General features: G+C 50.8%; 1 protein-coding gene across 3 annotated transcripts in view; it reads right to left on the bottom strand.

The window, feature by feature from the left end:
• Positions 1 to 19844, bottom strand: part of Pik3c2b (phosphatidylinositol-4-phosphate 3-kinase catalytic subunit type 2 beta) — a 61968-nt gene extending 42124 nt beyond the window's left edge. For 2 of the 3 annotated variants that reach the window (XM_041648215.1, XM_041648217.1), the window contains exons 1-2: positions 19311 to 19724; positions 1485 to 2501 (exon numbers count right to left, since the gene is read on the bottom strand). In XM_041648215.1, coding sequence (XP_041504149.1) covers positions 1485 to 2414 — 930 coding nt within the window. In that variant the 5' untranslated portion in view covers positions 2415 to 2501; positions 19311 to 19724. Of the gene's footprint in view, positions 1 to 1484; positions 2502 to 12223; positions 12328 to 19310; positions 19725 to 19804 lie in introns of those variants that run through there. The other variant, XM_041648216.1, reaches the window with a different exon arrangement.
• Between the last annotated feature and the right edge of the window lie 384 nt (positions 19845 to 20228).

Genomic DNA, 20228 nt, shown 5'->3' with positions numbered 1-20228 from the left:
CAGAGCTCAAGGGGTTCCCCCTCCCAGCAGGTTGAGCCCCCGCCCCAATCTGAAGTGGGGAGGACCACTGCCGCGTTGCCTCCCCCACTCCAGAGCCGGCAAGAGCTTTTTGCTTCGCCCTTGCTTCTTCAAGGAGACTCCGAACCAGATCAGGCTCCATTTCGGTGCTCCGATGATGCATGATGGGGGAGGGAAGACAGGGGTGACCACCTACCCCAGGCTGCCTGCCTCTGTGAGCAGGCCGGGCTCTGTGTGAGGAACTGAGCTAAGGACATGACTCTCCCTGTCCCTATAAATAGCAGGAGCAGCCCCACCTCCAAGATGAGCCTTTAAAAAGCCTGAACTCCGGTGCTGCAGCTCACCCCGACTAGGCTCTGAGGGGTTTGCTCTGCAAATGCAGAGGAAGGAAGAAGCGTGCAGCTATGCAGAGTTGGAAGTGATCTCTAAGGCTGGACACGAGGTGGGAAAGCCCCAGCGCACTAAGACAATGAATGGTAAGGAAGGAGGAGGGCGGAATGAGGGGGCATAAGTAGCTTCAGAAGTCCGTAGCTATGAAGTAGCCTCCTGATTCATGGAGCAACGTGTCCAGAAGTCAGGGGTAAAAGCAAGGTGGCCTTCAGGTCCCACCTTTGGCGATACTCCTGACACTCCATGGACGGAAACCATATCAAGGCTGCTGTGGAAGCCAGCTGGGCTGAAGAGTAGACTTTGCACTTTATAATGTATACACATAAGCCAAAGCCTTACTATCATACTGCTGGGCCTTTTTCTAGGTATTTTCAGGGGGGAACGATGACCAAAAGTAAACACCCCCACAGTGCGACTGTACTTAACACCACTGAACTACACGCCTTTAAATGGTGGAAGGTGAGTGTTGTATCACAATCAAAAGCAGCGAGGAAGGGAAGGTGAGAGGGTGAAAGACTTTGGAACAAGCCCAGGGTCTAATACCAGCTCTGCCATTTCTTACATTGAACAGGGTTGATGTGGATCTGGATAGGGTATTCTGTGAGCATAGAACCAACAGCTAACACTACAGATGACCATCAGGGCCGCAGCTATGCAGTGGATGGCCGGGCAGGGCCTCAGGAGTAAGAAGCAGCTCAAGTCCCACTGCCACTATTCAGCCACAGAGTCAATGTTAAGTCAGGTGCCTCCTAAGTCAGTCCTTACATCATGAAGGAAGTACCTATTAACAGCCACGATACCAAAACACCTGCCCCCAGAAGGGCTGTTTCAACCAAGACACTGAAACTTAGCCTAGGAAAGGAGCCGGACCCTTCCTGATGTTCTTGGCCCAACCTCCAATAAGAAAGCCTAGCTTGGCTTCCTCAGAACCCCTACAAGCACCCAAGGATTTTAAAGGCAGAAGTAGAAGAGAGGACTAAAAATGGGCCTGTGAGTGCTTGGCAGATCTGAATTTGGAATGGCAAAGAGAACGTAGCCCACGTTCTGAACAAACACACAAGAAGGTAGGTCCTCACCGGAGCAGCAGAAATCCGGCGGTTCTTGCCAGGTGTCGCATTTTTTCGGTTGGCATATCGGGAAGTATAGGTTCGGGGCGGCACCTGAGGGGGCATTGTCTTGCTCCGAGCCACGGGTTTTCCAGAGGTGTCTTTGTTGAAGTCCAGGGGCCCCCGGCCCTCCTTCCAGCCCCTGGTAGCATCAGACAATATCTCTGAGTCATACGTTGACTTCAAGTTGAGCCTTGTGATTGCATCATTGATGCCATCATAGTCCACAGAGCCCAGCCTGTGTCGCTGTCCCCCACCATCAGGTAGCTCTTCCTCTTCTGCGTCCTGGGGTCCTAACAGTTTGTCAGGTGGCTGTTCCACCAAAGCAAAACTGTTGATGTCAGTGGACTGAGCAATCTTGGAGGGTGAGGGGGACCCCTTTCTGGGAGGCAAGGGAGGGGCATCCCAGAGAGAGACTCGAGGAGGCAGAGGAGGTGGGGATAGTTTCTTGCTTGAGCCACCTGTGTCGCCTGATTCTGAAGACAAAGAGAGACTCCCATCTGAGCCATCAAAAATATAGAGATAGTCTCCAGGTAGGGAGCCCTTGGGCCAGGGATCTGGGCCAGGCTGGGGATCTTGGGAGGTAGAGTTGGGAGGTTCTTCTTGTGGGGCAATGGAGTTGTAATTCAGGGTAGGGTCAGAGCCAGAAAGACCACGCAAGAGCTTGAGGTCTGTCCGCCTGCCTGCTGGCTTGCTGTAGAAGTCCAAAGCGGGCTCATCCCAGCTGATAAGAGAGGGCTCTGTGTTCTGCTTAGCCCTGCTCTCCTCCTTGTGATGGCGGAGCCGAGAAAGAGCATCGTACTCCATCTGCAGGGCTTCAGCCATAGCCAGTTCTTTGCGGCTGATGCCCACGGACTCCAGGGACTTCCAGTGTTCCCCATTGCCCTGAGTAGAAGACATGATGAGGGTGCGGGCACAAGAGACAACGAAGCCTTCTACTTCCTGCCAGTGTCAGGCCTGTATGGCTGGTACATGTTGTCTTGGGACCTGTGGGCAAGGGGTAAAAATGTAACTTAGTTACAAAGCAAGACTTATCAGTAATCTGATACTGTGACAATAGGTGACATAATCTAGGCCAGTACCCATTTCCTCAGTGCCGGCAACAGAAGCAAAGAACAGAAAGACAGAGAAAAGAAAGAGACACCAGGACAACTTTATTATCCCTATCCAGCCATCATTCTAAACATGTCTCCATCTCTGGTCCTAATTCCTATCCTTACTTCCACCACACATGCTTTGAGGAAAGAGTGAGGTACTGGGTTGATTTAACAAGTATTTGTTTGTTGTCAGAGAAGGGTGTGAATGCCATGGACACACAGGGAGATCAGAGGACAACTTTCAGGAATCATTCAAAAGATGAGAAGAATCATTTCATCAGCCAAGAGTAAAAGTAGAAAGCAGGGTCTCCTGAGGGAAAGAGGACAGCTGTCTAGGGGTGGAACTCAATGGCAGAGTGTCTGTCCAGCAGTCCTAGATTCCATTCCCAGCACTGCCTAAATGTTTTTCAAAAATGGATGGTAGCTGGGGGCAGTGAGAAGGTTTAGGAATAAAAGCACTTCCAGAACAATCCTGCTGAGCTGGGTTTGATCACCAGAACTCACTACGGAAAGAGAGAACCAAGTACTGAAAGTTGTCTTCTGACTTCCACACACCCGCTGGGGCCTGGCACACACACTCACACATATTCCAATTACATGTGCACACAATAATAATAAAGTTAAGTACCTTTTAATTAGAAGGGGAGGGCTTCTAGTGACAAGGCATAGGGGCAGAACATTTACCAAGTAGGTGTGAGGCCCTAGGTTTGATCCCCAGTACCACACAGAAAAAAATCAAACCAGGCATGGTGGCACATGCTATAATCCAAGCATTCAGGAAGGAAAGGCAGAAACCAGGAGTTTGTAGCCAGTCTGGGTGACATGGGAGATGTTTCAAAACAAAGGTTAACAAAAAAGGGGCTGGACAGATGACTCAGTGGTTGAGAGCACTGGCTGCTCTTGGGAAGGACCCAGGTTCAGTTCTCAGCACTCATATGGTGGTTCACAACCATTGGTAACTCCAGTTCCAGGTAATCCGACGTCCTCTTCTGTCCTCCAAGGACAGAAGACACATATGTGGTGACATATATACACCAGGCAAAACAGTCATACACATACAATAAAAAGACATAAATCTCAAAGTTAAAATTAGCAAAGAAAAGAGGCCAGCTCTCATTCACTCACACACAGCTAGTAGGAATGTAAAATGGCAGGGTCACCTTGCAAACTAGGCAGGCTCTGACAGAGGGAAACACATGTCTACCTACGACTCACCTATTTATATACACAGAGGCACAGCCTTGTACGCAGTGGTTAAATACAGAGCTGAGGCTGTAGCTATCAGTAGGATGGTTGCCTTGCACGCACAGGTTCTGAGTTTGGTACCCAACACTACAATCAATTAACTGTTCAGCACTGCAAGTAAATAATAGTAAGCCTCACGTAGTAAACATACAAGTTTTGCTTATAATATCTCCAAACTAGAAATGACCCAAATGTCTATCAGCAGATGAATGATTCTCTTGAAAATGTGCAACATCTGGGTAGGGACTGAGGTTCAGATAGTAAAGGGCTTATCTAGCATATACAAAGCCCTGGCTTTGACCCCAGAAACACAGAAAACCAGGTGTGGTGACACACGCCTGTGATCCCAACACTCAGGAGGTAGAAGAAAGATCGGAAACTCAGGGTCCATCTAAGCTACATCGAGACTGTCAGGCAATGGTGACGGATGACTTTAATCCCAGCACTCCAGAGGCAGAGGCAGGCGGATCTTTGAAGGGCAACCTGGTCTACAGAGCGAGGTCCAGGACAGCCAGGGCTACACAGAAAAACCCTGCCTCGAAAGACACAAAACAAAACAGTTCAAGGCCAGCCTGAGCTGCATAAGACCCTGTCTCAAAGCAAAAAGTGATCCATCTACATATGTATGGTTGAATGCTACTTAGCAATGAAAATGAATGAATTAGTGATAAGTGTAAAATCATGGATGAGCCTCGGATTAACTCTGTGGAATAAAATCTGCCAGACAAAGTGTATGTGTATGCATCATCGCATTCATGGGACATTTCTGAAGATGCAAACTGAGCGACTGTGAGGAAAAACAGATGGATGCTGATCTGGGGAAGGAAGGGGAAGGGGAAGGCTTACCATGAGCCATACGGGAGCTTTGGGGAGCAATGAATATGCTCATTATCTTTTTTTTACTTTTCTCCCCACCACTCCCTTTCTGCAGAGATCACAGCTATGGCCCGTGCATGCTGGGCAAGCACTCTACCCCTGAGCTACGGCTCCAGCCCGTTCATTATCTTGCCAGTAGTGGTGATTTTGCCAGTGCGTTCATATGCCAAACGTATGTTGTACACTTTAACTAGATGCTGCTTACGACATGTCAATTAACCCCCAGCAAAATAGACGTGTACAACACAGCTCTACTTAGCAGACTTTATAATTACTCAGAGTTCAACAACAGGTGAAACTCAGTGCCTGGGTATGGATCCGCCAAAATATTGATCCTCAGCCCTTAGGAAGCCAGATAGGAAGTTCAGGTCAGATGCCTTTAGTGCAGAGAGCCTGCCACTGACTTCGAGGTTGGTACCTTCTGTATGAAGCCATACATGAAAAGAGTTGGGAGGCACTGATGTAATACACGTAATGACAAGGTTCGTCTGTCCTGTGGTCCTCAAGCTGTAGCTGAGAAGCACAGTGCGACTGTTCACAGCTACCAAAGCCCACGCACTCGTGATTGGTTCTGATTTCATTGGTCCGCAGTGGGACAATGGTTATTTAATAAAAAACAAATAAAACAACATACCAGGAGATCCTCTGTGTGCCTGTGGTTGGGAGTGTGAGAGCAGTCAGTTCTTCAGCAACATTGGGAAGTTCACGGTCTCACAAAAATACCAGCTATCATTCATTCTGTAGGACAGCTTCGTGCAGGGGGTAACAAACCCATGCAGCATGCAGCATGTCATTTATTCCTCTTGATCCCAGAGTTGAAAACAACAGTAGAAAGGTGTTTTTGTTCCTCTCTTTTTTTTTGACCCCACCCCCATCTGTCTCTAACTCAGGCAGGCTAAAGACATAGCTGAAAATAACTTTGAACTCTTGATTTTCCTGCCTCTACCTCCCTAGCACCGGAATTACAGGTGTGTGCCACCACGCCTAGGTTAGTCTAGTCACAAGTGTGTATGTGTGTATGTGAGAGAGAGAGAGCGAGAGAGAGAGAGAGCAGGGATGGAAAGTAGGTCTTCATGCATGCTATGAATATGCTCTACCACTAAACCACATCCCGAGTCCTTGAGTGGCAAGTCCCACTCAACTCGAAATAGGAGACAGGTTCACCTTCATTCAGCTCAGGTGCCCTTCTAGGACCCTCTCGAATTTGGCAGACACAGGTCAGGACCCTGGCCAGAGTCGTGGTTGGCTGTGAGAGGTTGTGATTTCTATTGCACTTGGCAGGTCCCCAAAGACGGACTAGCCCAAAGCGCCTGTCTGCCCTTCACCTGCTGACCTCCCCACCCTTCCACAACTCTTTAAAAGTTACTTTTGACCCACAGGGCAGGGTTGGGGGTGGGGATACTGACGTGACTTCAGGAACAGGGCAAGATAGACAGGCTTCCTTGTCCAGAGATGGGATAACAGTACCCTAGTGTTTTTACAGATACAAGACACTAGAAAAAAGCTCAATGTATATTACACTGTATTACAGAACTATACCGCAGTCCAGGTTAAGATTCTTAATCCAGAAGGTGATTGTATTTTCAGCCCTGAGCTGGGACAAGCAGAGTGTTGAAATTTGCCTTAGCCGGGCACCACTGTGAAGTTAGAAAACTAAGGCCATGGACAACAGCTCCCCAGCTTCCGCCTCTTCCCCCACTATCCCATCCACACTTGCATTCAGCCCCCCTCTACCCCATCTGGTCTCCTACTGGGCACAACTGACTTCTCATGCCCCACCCACTTGGTCTTCTGCAGGATAACGTCCTTGGGTCTCAAAGGTCCCCTCTCCCCTAGTTTCAACCTCTTCCCCACTGGGTTTCACAAGGGTGCATAAGCAGTGCCTCTTCCAACTTTAAAAAAAAAAACAAAACAAAACAAAACTACGGCCCAGACTCCCTTGGCTTTAGCTTCTCTCGGCTCTTTCTTCCATTCTCAGCCAAGCTTCAAGGAAGAGTGGACAACACCTAATGCTCCCTTCCCTGTCCTCTCACTGTCATGTGGGTCTGCTCCCACTAAAGCCACTCCTGAAATACCGTGGCTGCCCAACTCAGAGGGATTCCCATGTGTCCAGATATCACTTGTCCTGGTCCACTCGGCTCTCTAGAACATCCCCTTCTTCCCCTGTCCTCTGCCTGGGACACTATTTCTATTTATTTATTTACTTATCTATTATTGTGTGTGTACGTGTGTGCACGCACATGAGCACGCATGCACATGCGCACATGCCGCAGTGCGTGTGTGAGGGCCTGAGGGCAACTTTCAGGAGCTGGTTCTCCCCTCACCTTTGTGTAGGTTCTAGGCCTCAAACCTAGGCCACCAGGTTTGCACAGCAGGGACTTTAACAGCTGAGCCAGCTCATGGGACTCACAACTCACAATTTCCATGTTCTCCACCTCCATCTTTGTCTTCCTCTCCCTTTACATAGCCTTCAACCATTGGCGTTGACTCAAACCTCCAGGCTCAGCCTGCTGCTCACTTCTCTTTCCTCTGTGCACAGTCTCATCTACTCCCATCTCCTGTCTATCCCGCCTCACGCTGTGGATCCCTCCTTCATTTTAGGTGATCACCTGCACCTCAAAACCCAAACGATCAAACCCAAACCACCATCTCCTCTCTTCCCTATGCCCTGCTCCCATTCCTAGCCCCCACTGAACGGCACTACCCACTCCTCCCAGGCTAGAAGTCCTCCAGCCGTCCTGAAAGCCCTCCTCTCCATCTAAAGTCCATCACCACGGCCTTTAGGACTCTCCTCTTCAGGTTCCAGAGCTAATCCTCCCCTCTATCTTAATCGTCTCTGTCCCAGTTTAGGCTGGTTCTCCCTTCTCCTGGCTAGTACAACAGACTCCTAACAGCCTGGTCCTGCCTTCTAAGATCAACCCCCCTTGGAGGTTTCCTCCAGAAGCCTGGGGGAAAGACTCACACCTTAGAAAGTGTGATCTGGTGTCTCCCTCCTTGCTGAGAACCCCTCAATACTTTCTATTGGCCTCAGTTGCAAGGCCTCTATTGTCCATCTCACTGTCTCTAACCATGCATCCCTGTATATTTACCATCTCTTGACTTGCTGTGGGCACCTGTTTCTGGGCATGGCTTTCCCAGTCCAGCTCCCTTGAGTGATTCTAATTCACCCTCTGTGACTTTGCTCTGAGATTCCATTCTGCAAAAGTTCTCTTTAGGCTGGGCGGTGGTGGCGCATGCCTTTAATCCCAGCCCTCGAGAGGCAGAGACAGGTGGAGCTCTGTGAGTTCAAGGCCAGCTTGGTCTACAGAATGAGTTCCAGGACAGCCAGGGCTACACACAGAGAAACTCTTTCTCAAAAAACAAACAAAAACAAAAACAAACAAACAAACAAACAAATTGTGCCAGCCGGGCGGTGGTGGCGCTCGCCTTTAATCCCAGCACTCGGGAGGCAGAGGCAGGCGGATCTCTGTGAGTTCGAGGCCAGCCTGGTCTAGAAGAGCTAGTTCCAGGACAGGAACCAAAAAAAGCTACGGAGAAACCCTGTCTCAAAAAAAAAAAAAATCAAAAAAAAATTGTGCCGGGCACTAGTACATATCTGTGATCCTAGGACTCAAGAAGTGGAGGCAGGAAGATCAGGCATTCAAAACCAGCCTCAGTTACATTTGAAGCCAGCCTGAACTACATGAGACCCTGCTTCAAAACAAACTAAATAATCAAGAAAAGATTTTTAAAAATCACACGTTACTCTACCATACTTCCACAGAGAATGGCTGTGAACTAGAGTGTAAGGACGGAACTTTCTAGCAGCAAGGATTCTGTAGACGTAGAGATGGGTAATCAGAACACAGATGCTGTCCACTCCCAGGGTCTTTCCAATACAGATGGTGCAAGACTGGGGGGGAGGCAACGGTAAGGCAGGGAGGTGCACAGATGGACAACAAAGCTATACAAAGCACCTTCTACTTCTGAGATTCTTAGAGTCAGATGTGACTCCTGGTTCCCTAGAGTGAGATTTTCTAAAATTTCCAAGGTCATAGGAAAAGCCAAGAAGTAGCCCAAGCTGGTCCCACTCCTCAGGCCCTTCCCATTCTGAATTCAGACAGAAGATGTGTTGCCTGTCTCTAACCTCCCCTGGCTGTAGGGAAGGGTGCCACGAGGCTGTCAACATGGAAGAAACGAGGCAGGACAGACAGCATTTCTGCCTCCTCCAAGGTGAAGTGAGGCTCAGAGAGCACGGGAAAGGTCACAGAAAGCAGCAAGCAGTCAGGAGACCGTGTGAACTAAGAACACAGTATTACATTTTCCAGGCGTGAGGACGAACTATTCAAGAAACAAGGGTCTCATATTCCCTGTTCTTTCCTTCCCCAGCGGAATTTCTTCTCTACTAACTTTGTTGGACAGAAGCATTGGAAATTGCTCTGGTCCATTGGTTCTAAAGAGTACTAGGAATTCTTTAAAAAAGCAAACAGGAGGCTGGAGAGGGGGCTCAGTGGTTAAAGAGCACTGGCTGCTCTTCCAGAGAACCTGGGTTCAATTCCCAGCACCCACATGGCAGCTCACAACTGTCTGTAAGCCCTGGTCCAGGAGATAGGAGGCCCTCACACTCAGAACTGCAGGCAAAACATCAGTGTACATAAAATAAAAATAAATAGACTGGGGTGTGTAGCCGAATGGTAGAGAACTTGCACAGCCCCTAAGAGGCCTTGTGTTTGGTCCCCAGCACTGGAACGGAAGAGGGAAAGAGCAAATTGCCATTAGGTCTCAAGAAAGAGGGGGACTATTGACAGCCAGTTTCCTCTCCCCACCTGCACCAACCAATTTGTGTTCTTTTTTTCAGCTTAAGCATCTATCACTACCTCAGCTCGGATCTCCTAAGTACCAGGGCAATTTATGTAAACAGAATGCTCTTAGCACACCCACATAATGTCACACTCACAGGACAACATAGCCTCTTCCGTAGTCCAATAGTCCACGTCTGAATGCTTGTAATTGCCATCTGGAAAGTGTTCCCGAACACATAAACCCCTGGCCCCTCCCCTGAAGGTCCTGATTCAGTAGGGTGAGTCCCTGGGCTTCCTGTATTTCACTAGTCTCTCAAGTGACCTGAGGTATATAGCTGGGTTCACACCACAGTTGAGGGGTTCTCTAGGAGGTAAGAACTGGGTAAAAAGACATCTTTCCCCAAGCATAAGGCAGTCATTTGGAGGGTGAAGAAAGAGAACAAGCTCATGGTCAGGGAGATTGGTGCCAGGGTCCAAGCAGAACCAGGCAACACACTCATACAGGGGGCAGGCAGGGAGGCAATGCAGACAGGGCAGAACCGTACAACAGTTCCAAGGCAGAGAGCAGGGAGAAAACAGGCCCTCCCAACTGCAAGCCTGCGACAGAGAGGGATCCAGCTCTCCCCCACAGGAAGCTCAGAAAGGTCCAATCTCTGCTTCTGTATTTAAGCCCTGTGCTGGCTTAGTGTTCAATGCATGTTTTAGTCATCTGAGAAAAGGGACACTCAATGGAGAAACTTGATAAAATCAGGCTGTAGGCAAGCCTGTAGGGCATTTTCTTAATTAGTGATTAATATAAGAGAGTCCAGGGCATTGTGGAGGGTGCTATCCCAGGGCTGGCAGCCCTGGGTTCCATAGGAAAGCAAGCTGAGCAAACCCTGGAGAGCAAGTCAGTAAGCAACTCTCCTCCACGGCCTCTGCATCAGCTCCTGCCTCCAGGTTCCTGCCTGGTTTTAGTTCCTGTCCTGACTTATCTCAGTGATGAACTGTTACCTGGAAGTATAAGCAGAATGAACTCTTTCCTCCCAGATTTGCTTTTGGTGGTAATGTTCTATCATAGCAATAGTGACCCAAACAAAGATAAGTGTGCACTTCATTACACATGGCAAGGTCATCCTCTTAGCTGGCCTGTATTCTCCTTGCTAGTGTCCTTTTAAACAAATTAAAGCAACCTCATTTGGTTTCTTGTTTCTATGGTTCCTGCTTTCTGCTCCCTCTCTTCCTTCACCAAGGTCCCCAGACCAGCTAGTATCCTTCAGTCCAGCTCAGATTCTCTCTGAACTTGCAAGATTCTTCCCATTCCTCTGCCTTCAGAGAAGGGTTGTGGGACAGGGGGAAGGAGGAGGGAAGTTCCCAGGAGGACTACCTCTTACCAAACATGGCCTCCCGCAGAGGGAACTCTTGGGCCCCATTCCAAGCAACTCCTACACTGCGCAATCCCTGATCCCCCAAACCATCACCACAGTTCCACACACAGACACTGAGGAGGAGCCCTGGTCTCACTGACAGCGCTCCAGGGTCTACGCTCTGGAGGTAGCCAGAGAAAGATGGGTACTGAAGACATGGGGCACAGGAGATCTCTATGTTTCGCCTCACTATCCGCCATCTTCCTCCTCGGCTTAGCTTCAACACACTGTCTGCTTCCTGCAAACTGAGGCCTCCCACCAAAAACCTAGACAGCCACCCATGTCACTCCCAGCCTAAGTTCAGTTTTCCCAGTTCATACGCAAGGGAATCCCGTTCTCTGGGATTCTTTAATGGGTGGGAAAACTTCCCAGAAAAAGCCAGCACACGAAACAGAGACCACCAACAGGTTACAGCTGCTCCTCTCCAGTCAGGGCAGAGGGCAGAAGAGACACCCTGCTTGGGCTGGAGGTTTCCCCAGAGGGAAGAACAAGAGACAGGGTACTAGCCATCTTACCATGCTAATGGTAGCTTCTAAGCCCCCCATGCCGGCTACGCTAACCCATTAGAGACTGCCCAGAGCAAGGAGACAGTGTTGAAGGGTAGGTCAAATCAGGTCCATCTCCCAGGTAAGAGGAGGGGAATGTATTTGGGGGCACTTGCAGAGACATGGGACTAGCCAGAGGACAGAGAACAATGCCTGGAGGACCTTCTTGAAAGGGGGACATCTTTGCTGGGTCTAACACTAGGGAAAACGTCTCATGCATGGAGTTGTAACAATTCTTTGACTGTTTTCTGGTAACAACTTCCTTAGGCAGTCTCCCTTCTTGGTAGAGGCAGAAGGATCTTTGTGAATTCAATGCCTGCTGGTCTACAAAGTGAGTTCCAGGACAGCCAGGGCTGTGAGGCCCTCAGGCCCAGTCCTGTGCTCTTATTCAGCAAGCCCAGGGCTCTAGGACCAGAAGCCCTGCAGGGGGAGCCCCAGAATGACCAGGCCTTATACAGTAGAGAAAGCCAGTAGGCATGCCCCTGTGGTAGTCCTATCTGCCTATAAGTCTGAGTGTGGGAACCAGGGGGCAGTGACAGGCTGTGTGGGTGGTGGGCTGTCAGCAGCTGTCTGTCAGTTGCTTGGCCCTGAAAAGAACTTAAGCAGAAAAGGGCTGCAGGCCAAAACATCATTCCCGATGATCAGAAGAGGAGCTGACTAGCCCGGATACCATGCCAGAAGCTAGCTCCTTTCACTCGGCTGGGTAGCTCTATCCCGTGTCTCCGGGCCCTGCTCACTGTCTTCCCTCTCCAAGCATACCATTCCCAAACTGGCGGTGCAGACAGGTGGTCACACATCTTCAGTCCCTGCTCACGTTCCTCCCATCATGACGATCCCTGACAGTCATTCCCAGGCAACCAAAGCTGTAGGGATCACATAAACAGGGCATGTTCCCCAAACCGCCTTTATCCCAGCCCCCCATACCTTTCCCATCCCACATACATCTTTGTGTCTCCTCCTACTCCACACACCCCACATTCTCCCCTCTTCACGTTCCTATCCTCACTGCCTCACAATCCCTACATCCCCACGCCTCTCAATCACTGGAGCTCCCCACACCCCCACTTCCTGGACCTACACACCCTCCACCAACCCCACCCGCCAATCAGTTTCCTGGAGAGAGAGAGATGGCCTAGACTCTGAGGTCATAGTCCTAGTGCCACTGGCAAGACATCGTCAGAGAAAAGTAGGTTATCCCTGAAGAAAAAGACAAATAGCCTCCCTAGATTTAGAGGCAGCCCTGGCCCTTCCCAAGAAGTGTCTAAGTTTCTCTGCACCCCAGGAAAGCGCAGGCCCCAGAGAGCCTGTCCGCAGAGGTCTCCAGGGCCTCTTTCAAGTGCCAGGAATGTCTAGTTATTTCCTGATTCAGGAAGGCACGAGGAAACCATAGCATCAACACAGACAAGGAGAAGAACACAGACAGGAGAAAAGAAAGGGAACCAGCTTGCATCTTTCACTCAGGAAAAAAAGTCTCCATTAAAATAGAATGCCACAGGGCATTAGATACTAATTTGCACGGGGCTGTTAGCGGCCAAGGTGTCAGTCCCTCCAGGACAATCTGCATTTAAAAAGCAGAGTGAGGAGAGTACCAGGCCCTTGGTGGGAGGGATGATCCTCCTTCAGAGACAGGTGGTTAACTTTTGGTCTCCCTCCACTCCCCACTCCGGAGCTCACAATCCCTTGCTTCTCTCTAGAATGATCTCCCAGTACTCATCCTGCAGCCTGTCTCTTGAAGTCACTGATCCCTCCAACTCTAGTCTTCATTATTCTTAGTCCAGCCTGATCCCGGTGGCCACCACACCTTCCCCAGTGGCCGCAGCTTCCCAGCTGAAGGCCTCCCCTCTCCTTGGTGCCAGCACAGTGGCTAGCCTACTCTTGCTCTAAGTCGTCAAGGCCCCAAGTTAGCGTGTTGACCAAGAACACAACTGTATCCATTCTGATAAAGAAAAAAAGCCTCCATTTGGGGTGTAGAGCCCTAAGAGATTATGTATATCTTCAGTATCCCAGAACTCTGAGCCACAGGAAGGGAATGCTAACAGGAGGTACTAGGATTGGGGAGCAGGCAAGATTGTGACAGTACCAGACCTCAAGACGGTCCTGCCAGGCTTCCCCAGGACATGGCTAACCTTGGACATGTGGCGGTGATAGGTCTGTTTGTAGCAAACCTTTCATCTGTAGTTACAGAGGAGTAGGGCCTGCCGAAGCCCTGTTTCCCATCCACACCTACATCAGGCCCCAGAGCCTACCTACTACTGTCCCCCTACATGCGCGTGCGTGTGTGCAAACACACACACACATGCATATACACACACATACACACACATGCATATACACACATACACACATGCACACAAGCATATACACACTCATATACATGCACACACACACGCTTTCTCCTTCTCTTTCCCTTCCCACCTACCATTCAAAATTCTTTAACACTCCCCCGATCCCAATCTTCTTGTTCTCCGCCTCTTTACACTCTGTATGTATGTGCGCCTTGACGACTACTGAACAGGACCCACACCTCTGCCTGGCGTTCAAGAGACCGCTCCAAGCCTCTGCAGTAAGGTCATAAAGAGTTTCAAAGAACGTGATGGGCAGCGTGGGAGGGAGGTGTCAGGCAGTTTGGTTCTATTTCACGTGTACACGGCTTAACACCTTCCTGTTGGCTACTGTCCCCCAATTTGCATAAGAAAGTTCCAAGGGAGAAAGAGCCTAAATGTACTCTCAGTAAAGGGGTCACTGAGCAGAAAGGGGTCCACCTGGCTCGGTATGCTCTGGCACATTCACCAGCTCCTTCTTCATGGACCCTCATCAGGGTCTCCCAAGAGAAGCAGCAGGCACAGGGCTTTCTCAGCGGGGACCGGCTGACATGGCTTGCAGTTTGGATGAGTGTACCCAGGGTATGACCGAAGGCCACACCGGAGCAAGGAAATCCACAGGAGTCAGGGAAATACCTCCCAACACATAAATGCCAGTGTGCTTTGTCAGCAGTCGAGGGAGGAGCACAGAGGCACTGGAAGGAAGGAGGAAACTGGCCTTTTATCCCTCTGATATTCGGTGCTGGGTATTGTCTTAATTGATCCGTACAACAGTCCTTAAACGTGGATATATTATACTCATTTTACGGGTGAGGAAATTATAAAACAGCAAAGGGATTAAACACTCTGCCCAAGGTCACACGACAGGGAAATGATAGGATCAAGAGTTAAGTGAAACTCGTGTGAACCCAAAATTCACCATCCTCCCTGCTTCTCCAACCAGCTGGGGAAACACAGGCTCACATGGAAACACAGGCTCATTACATCGGCCCAATTGTTCACGCTAATGTTGGCAGTCATTCTGGAACATGCCCCCACGCACTCTCTTCCATCACCAGTAGACCTTCATCTGGCCAGGCCATTCAGAAAAGGACTGGCCCAGGGATGCTGACACACCTGCAAATCTCAGCACCGGAGGGGGAGGGGCAGGAGGAGCAGGAGTATGAGGCCAGCCTGTACCTCTCTCTCAAAACCCAAAACAAGGGCTGGAGAGATGGCTCCTAGGTTAAGAGCACTGGCTGCTCTCCAGAGGACCAGGGTTCAATTCCCAGCACATGATGGTTCGCGATCATCTATAATACAGCTCTAGCTCCAGGAGATCTGCCACCACAGGCATGTCACACATGTACCTCCATGCATCCATACACACAAACAAACAAGCGAATGAATAAATAAAACATGGGCCAGCACAGCTGACTTGGGCATGTTTCCTAACATTACTAACTAATCTTGCTAGATCTCGTCTTTTTCTGTAAAAAGAAAGTTTCAGTACTAACCACCTCACCCATTTCCTCTGAGGCTGCGGATGCTGAGAGAGGATGCTGAGACAATGCTGAGAAGAGGGAGCAGATACTGAGATGATGCCAAGAACACCACGGATGGGGATGGAGAGACTTCGGTGTCATCATTTATCATGTGCTTACACTTTTCTGTGGATCTGAACTTTCGCCCAAGGGCATTCTTTTTTTCCCTTCTTTAAGTACAACTGAGAAAAATCCCTGGATCAGTGTGATGACACAGGCCTTTAATCCCAGCACTAGGGAGGCAGAGGCCAGGCTAGTTTACACAGGGAGTGTGAGGTTAGCCTGGGCTATAGAGTGAACCCTGTCTCAAATAAATAAAAACAAGCAAAAAAGTAGTCTGTGGGGGCAGCAGTGCTGGGTGTCTGGAATGCGTTGGGAAGGCCCAGGAAAGGGAGAAAAGCCATGTTTAGAAGGTCTGGTGAGGAGAGGCAGTGCCGCAGGTACAGTGAGGGGCTGTGTTTCCAAAGAGGCTCCTGATCTTTGACTTCTCTCTGAAAGGAGATACTAGGAGCCTTCCTCTAGGGAGTTTTCAGGAAGAAGGAATAGCAGCTAGAGTTCCTAGTCTGCTTAACCAGGGTGAGGAAATTCTATTCCCTCTGTTCTGAGGGGAATTTCCCATCAAGGCAGCCAGTGACAGGGTTGGCTAGCTGAAAGAGCAGAAGAGCAGGTTCTGTCCTGAGCCCTGGAGCCAGCATCAAGTTCCAGCGCAGCCAGCAAAGCTGTGACCTTGAAGTCACCTCTCAAGGAGGTTATCTTCGAGGTCCTTCTCAGTTCTAACACTTTCTATGATCAGAAAAAATAAGCATCATCCGTCACTTACAAAACCAGACACCAGGGGCTGGGGAGACAGCTTAATGGGGGGGGGGGGGGAGTGGGGTGAGCGCTTGCTGGGCTGGCCTGGGAGCTGAGCTGAGACCTCTGGTGAAAACTGCCGCACTAGAGCTGGGCAATGGGAAGCAGAAAGAGGAGGAGCCCCAGGAGGAGCCAGCTAGCTCGTGGCTTACTCATGGGCAAAGAGATCCAGGCTTCAACAAGGTAAAAGGCGGGACTGATATCTGAAGGTTGTCCTCTGACCTCCACATGCACGCTATGGTATGTGTACAACCACACAGACGCATACAGACAGAACGGACACACACACACGGGGACATGACACACACAGAGAAATACCAAGCAAATCCAATTCAAATACACTAAAACAAGAAAGCGGTCCTAATTTTCCCAGAGCCTCCTAAGCCCAGATGAACTACCAGAGATGCCCAGAAGAAGACTAAATAACTCGATCTGGTTATCCTGACAGGAGAAGCGAGTGAGGTGGGAGCCTAAGGAATTCTCACGGTCATGCTTCTGCTTCCTAACAACAGGGAACCGAAGATTCAGCAGAGCTGGGGCTGGGTGTGGGGAGCATCTTCCTGGGCCCCTGTCCTTAAGAAGCTTTTCAATCTAAGGTAGCTCCAGTCTGGTGCCATCTTTTGGGCAATCCAGGGAATCTATAACAAATATATTCTGCCTCTCTGCTACCGGCCTGTTCTGTCTCTGGTGGTGACACTGAGACATGAGCATGGGATATGCAAAGTAGCTTTCCTGTTTCAAGTCCCACCTCTGTCATGTCCTGGCTGGCTGACACCAGTGTTAACTATTATGGCTTTTTTGTTTTTGTTTTTTTTTGCCAGGTCAGCACTGGCCTGTCTGCAGACAGTAATCAGCCCTTGGGAAGTCTTTCTCCCAATTCCCTACAAATACTAAGCAGCCTTTCCCTCCCAGTTTCCATCTGTCAGCTCTATTTAAAGAGGAACACACAAGGAGTAGTATTTATATTATCGCGCCATGCTTCCCTTTCTCAAAAGAGAAAGGTTCTGGAATGTTCCCTACTCCATATTCCCCTCAGTTTACTCCATCAACACCCCTGGCTGTTCTTCCTTGTGTAGAACAAATGCTACAGCCACCATGAGGGTGGGGGAGCTGTCCTTTGCAGTTTGCAGACTGCTCTTGCACATGTCACTTCATTTGGGGAAGCACCCCATTTATAACAATCCTGTGAGCCACAGATACTTTCCCTCCCGTTTTACAAATATGGAAATAAAATCAACTTCACGACTTGTCCATGTTCACGTCTAGAAAGTAAGTCTCACCAGGCCTCACTCAAAGTCGGGCCTCGTGACACTTTCTCTACCATCCCTCATGGTGTGGACCAAGTGTACATTCTGGAGGTATGAGGAACTTGAATCTGTGATCGGTCACAACATACAAATAAACAGACACGCCTCCCTTTTTCTCTCCAATAGCCCCAGCAGTCACACAGCACCTGTAAAATGCAGGGGCAAGGCACCACAAGGGACCTAAAGGCCCACAGGGTGTGGAGTTTTTGTAGGAACACAGTGAGGTCTCGGGGGCAAAAAAAGCAGACATTCTAGACCACCAGGCAAATCCAAAGGAGCACCCCAGAAAAATACCCAGGGCCCCCAAAACTAAATGACCATCCCTTACCCAGTGTTCCTGTGGAAAGGAAAATGGATAAGCTGCCTTCTGGCCAGGTCTGGGATCTCCATCAGATTCAGACATACACACCCATACACTCAGTAAGCCCTGAACTGCAGAAGCCAAAACCTGGGCTCACCCAGAAGCCAAAGGAGAGAAGCAGCCCCAGCCTGGGTCCAGGGCTCTCTCTCAAAGCCACTGTCTGCTCAGATGCTGGCTGTCAGGCATAGCTATAAAATGTGCCTCAACTTAATTTTTTCATGAACGCAGCCCCACATGGAACTGCCAGGCTCCGGAGGAGCAGCAGTTCCTCATGCTCACAGTGTTCCAGGAGCTAGAGCTGGAGACGGGGGAATATTTGTGGGCCCCGGGCTGCCATTCCTGGACCATGTCTTTCCTGAATATCTTTCCAAGGCCTCAGGGAAGCAAACAGAGTAAGTTTTCATTCAGGACTGTTTCGGGGCTGGAATTCAGTGCAAATTGCTTACATCTGCTTGGTCATTCCCAGACAAGCAGGTAGTTTAGAGAAAGAAGGGGCCATATTAGCCGACTTCTGGTAGCCCAGGTAGCCTGCTAAAGAATCTCCGGCCTGCTAGAGCTCAGCAGTTCAGACTGCTGAACTCTCTGACCAAGTTGAATAAAAATACCAGGGCAGTCAGAGACAATAGGACTTCCACCCTAAGCATGACTGGTGAGCTGGGACAGGGAAACCACAAAGATCCCAAAAGGGAGGTGAGATGTAGAGCCAGGTTACCCAGAAGGAGCAAGAGCAATGGCAGACTCCACGCACACTTTAACCTCAGCCAACAAGGGTGTATGCACTAACCTCATACATTTGGTAACGTCTTTCCACATCCCAAAAGCCTGCCAAGCCCCTGGACTCCCCACCCCACCCCAGCTTGGCAGCCTTGCCGGGGATTCCAGCTTCTATCACACCAGAAACACCAAAGCTGCTGCTGTATGGAACTGAAAAAAACGAGGGACAAGTACAGCCCAGAAGAGGAGCTCCTTCCCAGAGGGGCCAGAGATTCGGGCCTGAGGGTCCCAGGCTCTCCAGCAAGCTCTCAGTCTTTGGCTGCTGCAGTATCCTTATAAGGCCAATCCTACCCTCCTCCTGGCCGAAAAATGTATACAGTCCCGAGGGTGGACGCTGACTTCTCACCCGCTGCACAGGAAGCACCACTCCCATCACCCCCACTCCAGGACAGGTTTTGCTCTTAAACAAACTAATAAACAATTCGACTCCAAAGCGGTCCCATGGCTCAGCTCGCCCTGCAGCTGCACCCGGGAAGTGTGTTCGGGAGGAGGCAGCGGGTGATCGCCCGCGAGGCCGCGAATCGCTAGCGCGCCGTGGGGTGGGGGGCGAGCAACCTGCCGGGCGCCTGGGACCCGACTGGGCTCTCGGCGCTGCCATTGTTGCCCCTGGCGCTAGTGCTTTGGGGCGGGAGCCCTGCCCTCGTCGCCCCGGCTAGCTGGGCGCTCTGCAGCCCCCGGGCGGTGCTCACCTCCGAGTACTCGTCCTACCTGCGCTGGCCGCGGGTTCCGCCGCGACACCCTGACTGTCGTGGTTGGGCGACTTGGGCTCCCACGCCCCGGCTCGCTCTGTGGCTCCAGGAGGCTCCGTTCCCCGCGTGAGGTGCAGTACCGCCCGCTCCCCTCGCCCGCCCCGCGCCGACTCTGGGATCCCCGCTGCAGGGGACGCACGGGCAATCGACGGGTGTGGGGGGTCGGTCCGGGGCCCGGTGCTGTCTGCGGGGAGCGTGCACGAGCTCGCAGTCAGTCAGGCGGCCCCGGGTGAGACAATAGCGCGAGCGGCGGGCGAGCGGGGAGAAGCCATCTCCCGGACAGCCGGCGCACTGCACGGCGAGCGAGGATCGCCCGCTCCTGCCAGCACCGCGGCCCAGGCCGCCGGCAGCAGCCGCAGCGCCGAATCGCCGAGACGCCGGAGCCGAGAGGGCGGGGCGGCGGGAACCTGGCCCCCACCCTCCCTCTCTTCCTCCCGCCTCCCGCCTCCGCACCGTGCTCGGCGTCCTGAGCGGACCCCGGGGCCAGCAGTCCCACTCCCCGATAGCAGATGGTCGTTGCTTTCCAGGCTGGAACCCTTTGCTCTGAGGTCAGGTGAAAGCAAGCCAGATCATCCTATTGGAAGGGACACGGGGTGGGCGTTCAGTTGCCGGTTTGAGGAATTTCTCTCATAATTATGCATGCTAGGGATGCCCGAAAGAACTACCACCTTGATGGAGGAGGTGCAGGTGCAGATGTTGGCACTTTTCTCTCCCGTTTACCCAAGGGCGGTCTTCAAACCTGAGCGGGGAGGAGAATCAGAGGAGCCTCCAAACCAATTAAGATAGGAAGAAAACTTTGAAACTGTTATTTTCTCTGAGCACCTCCCTTAAAGCACCTGTGTCAAGCATTTTCCAGAAGACTCCACCCAGTACTGGC

Source organism: Microtus oregoni, unplaced genomic scaffold (genome assembly GCF_018167655.1).
Source record: "Microtus oregoni isolate MIOR12 unplaced genomic scaffold, Mior012 000003F_ref0000135, whole genome shotgun sequence".
NCBI lineage: Eukaryota > Metazoa > Chordata > Mammalia > Rodentia > Cricetidae > Microtus > Microtus oregoni.
Note: the sequence above shows the minus strand (reverse complement) of the source record. Positions and strands in the feature narration are given on the sequence as shown.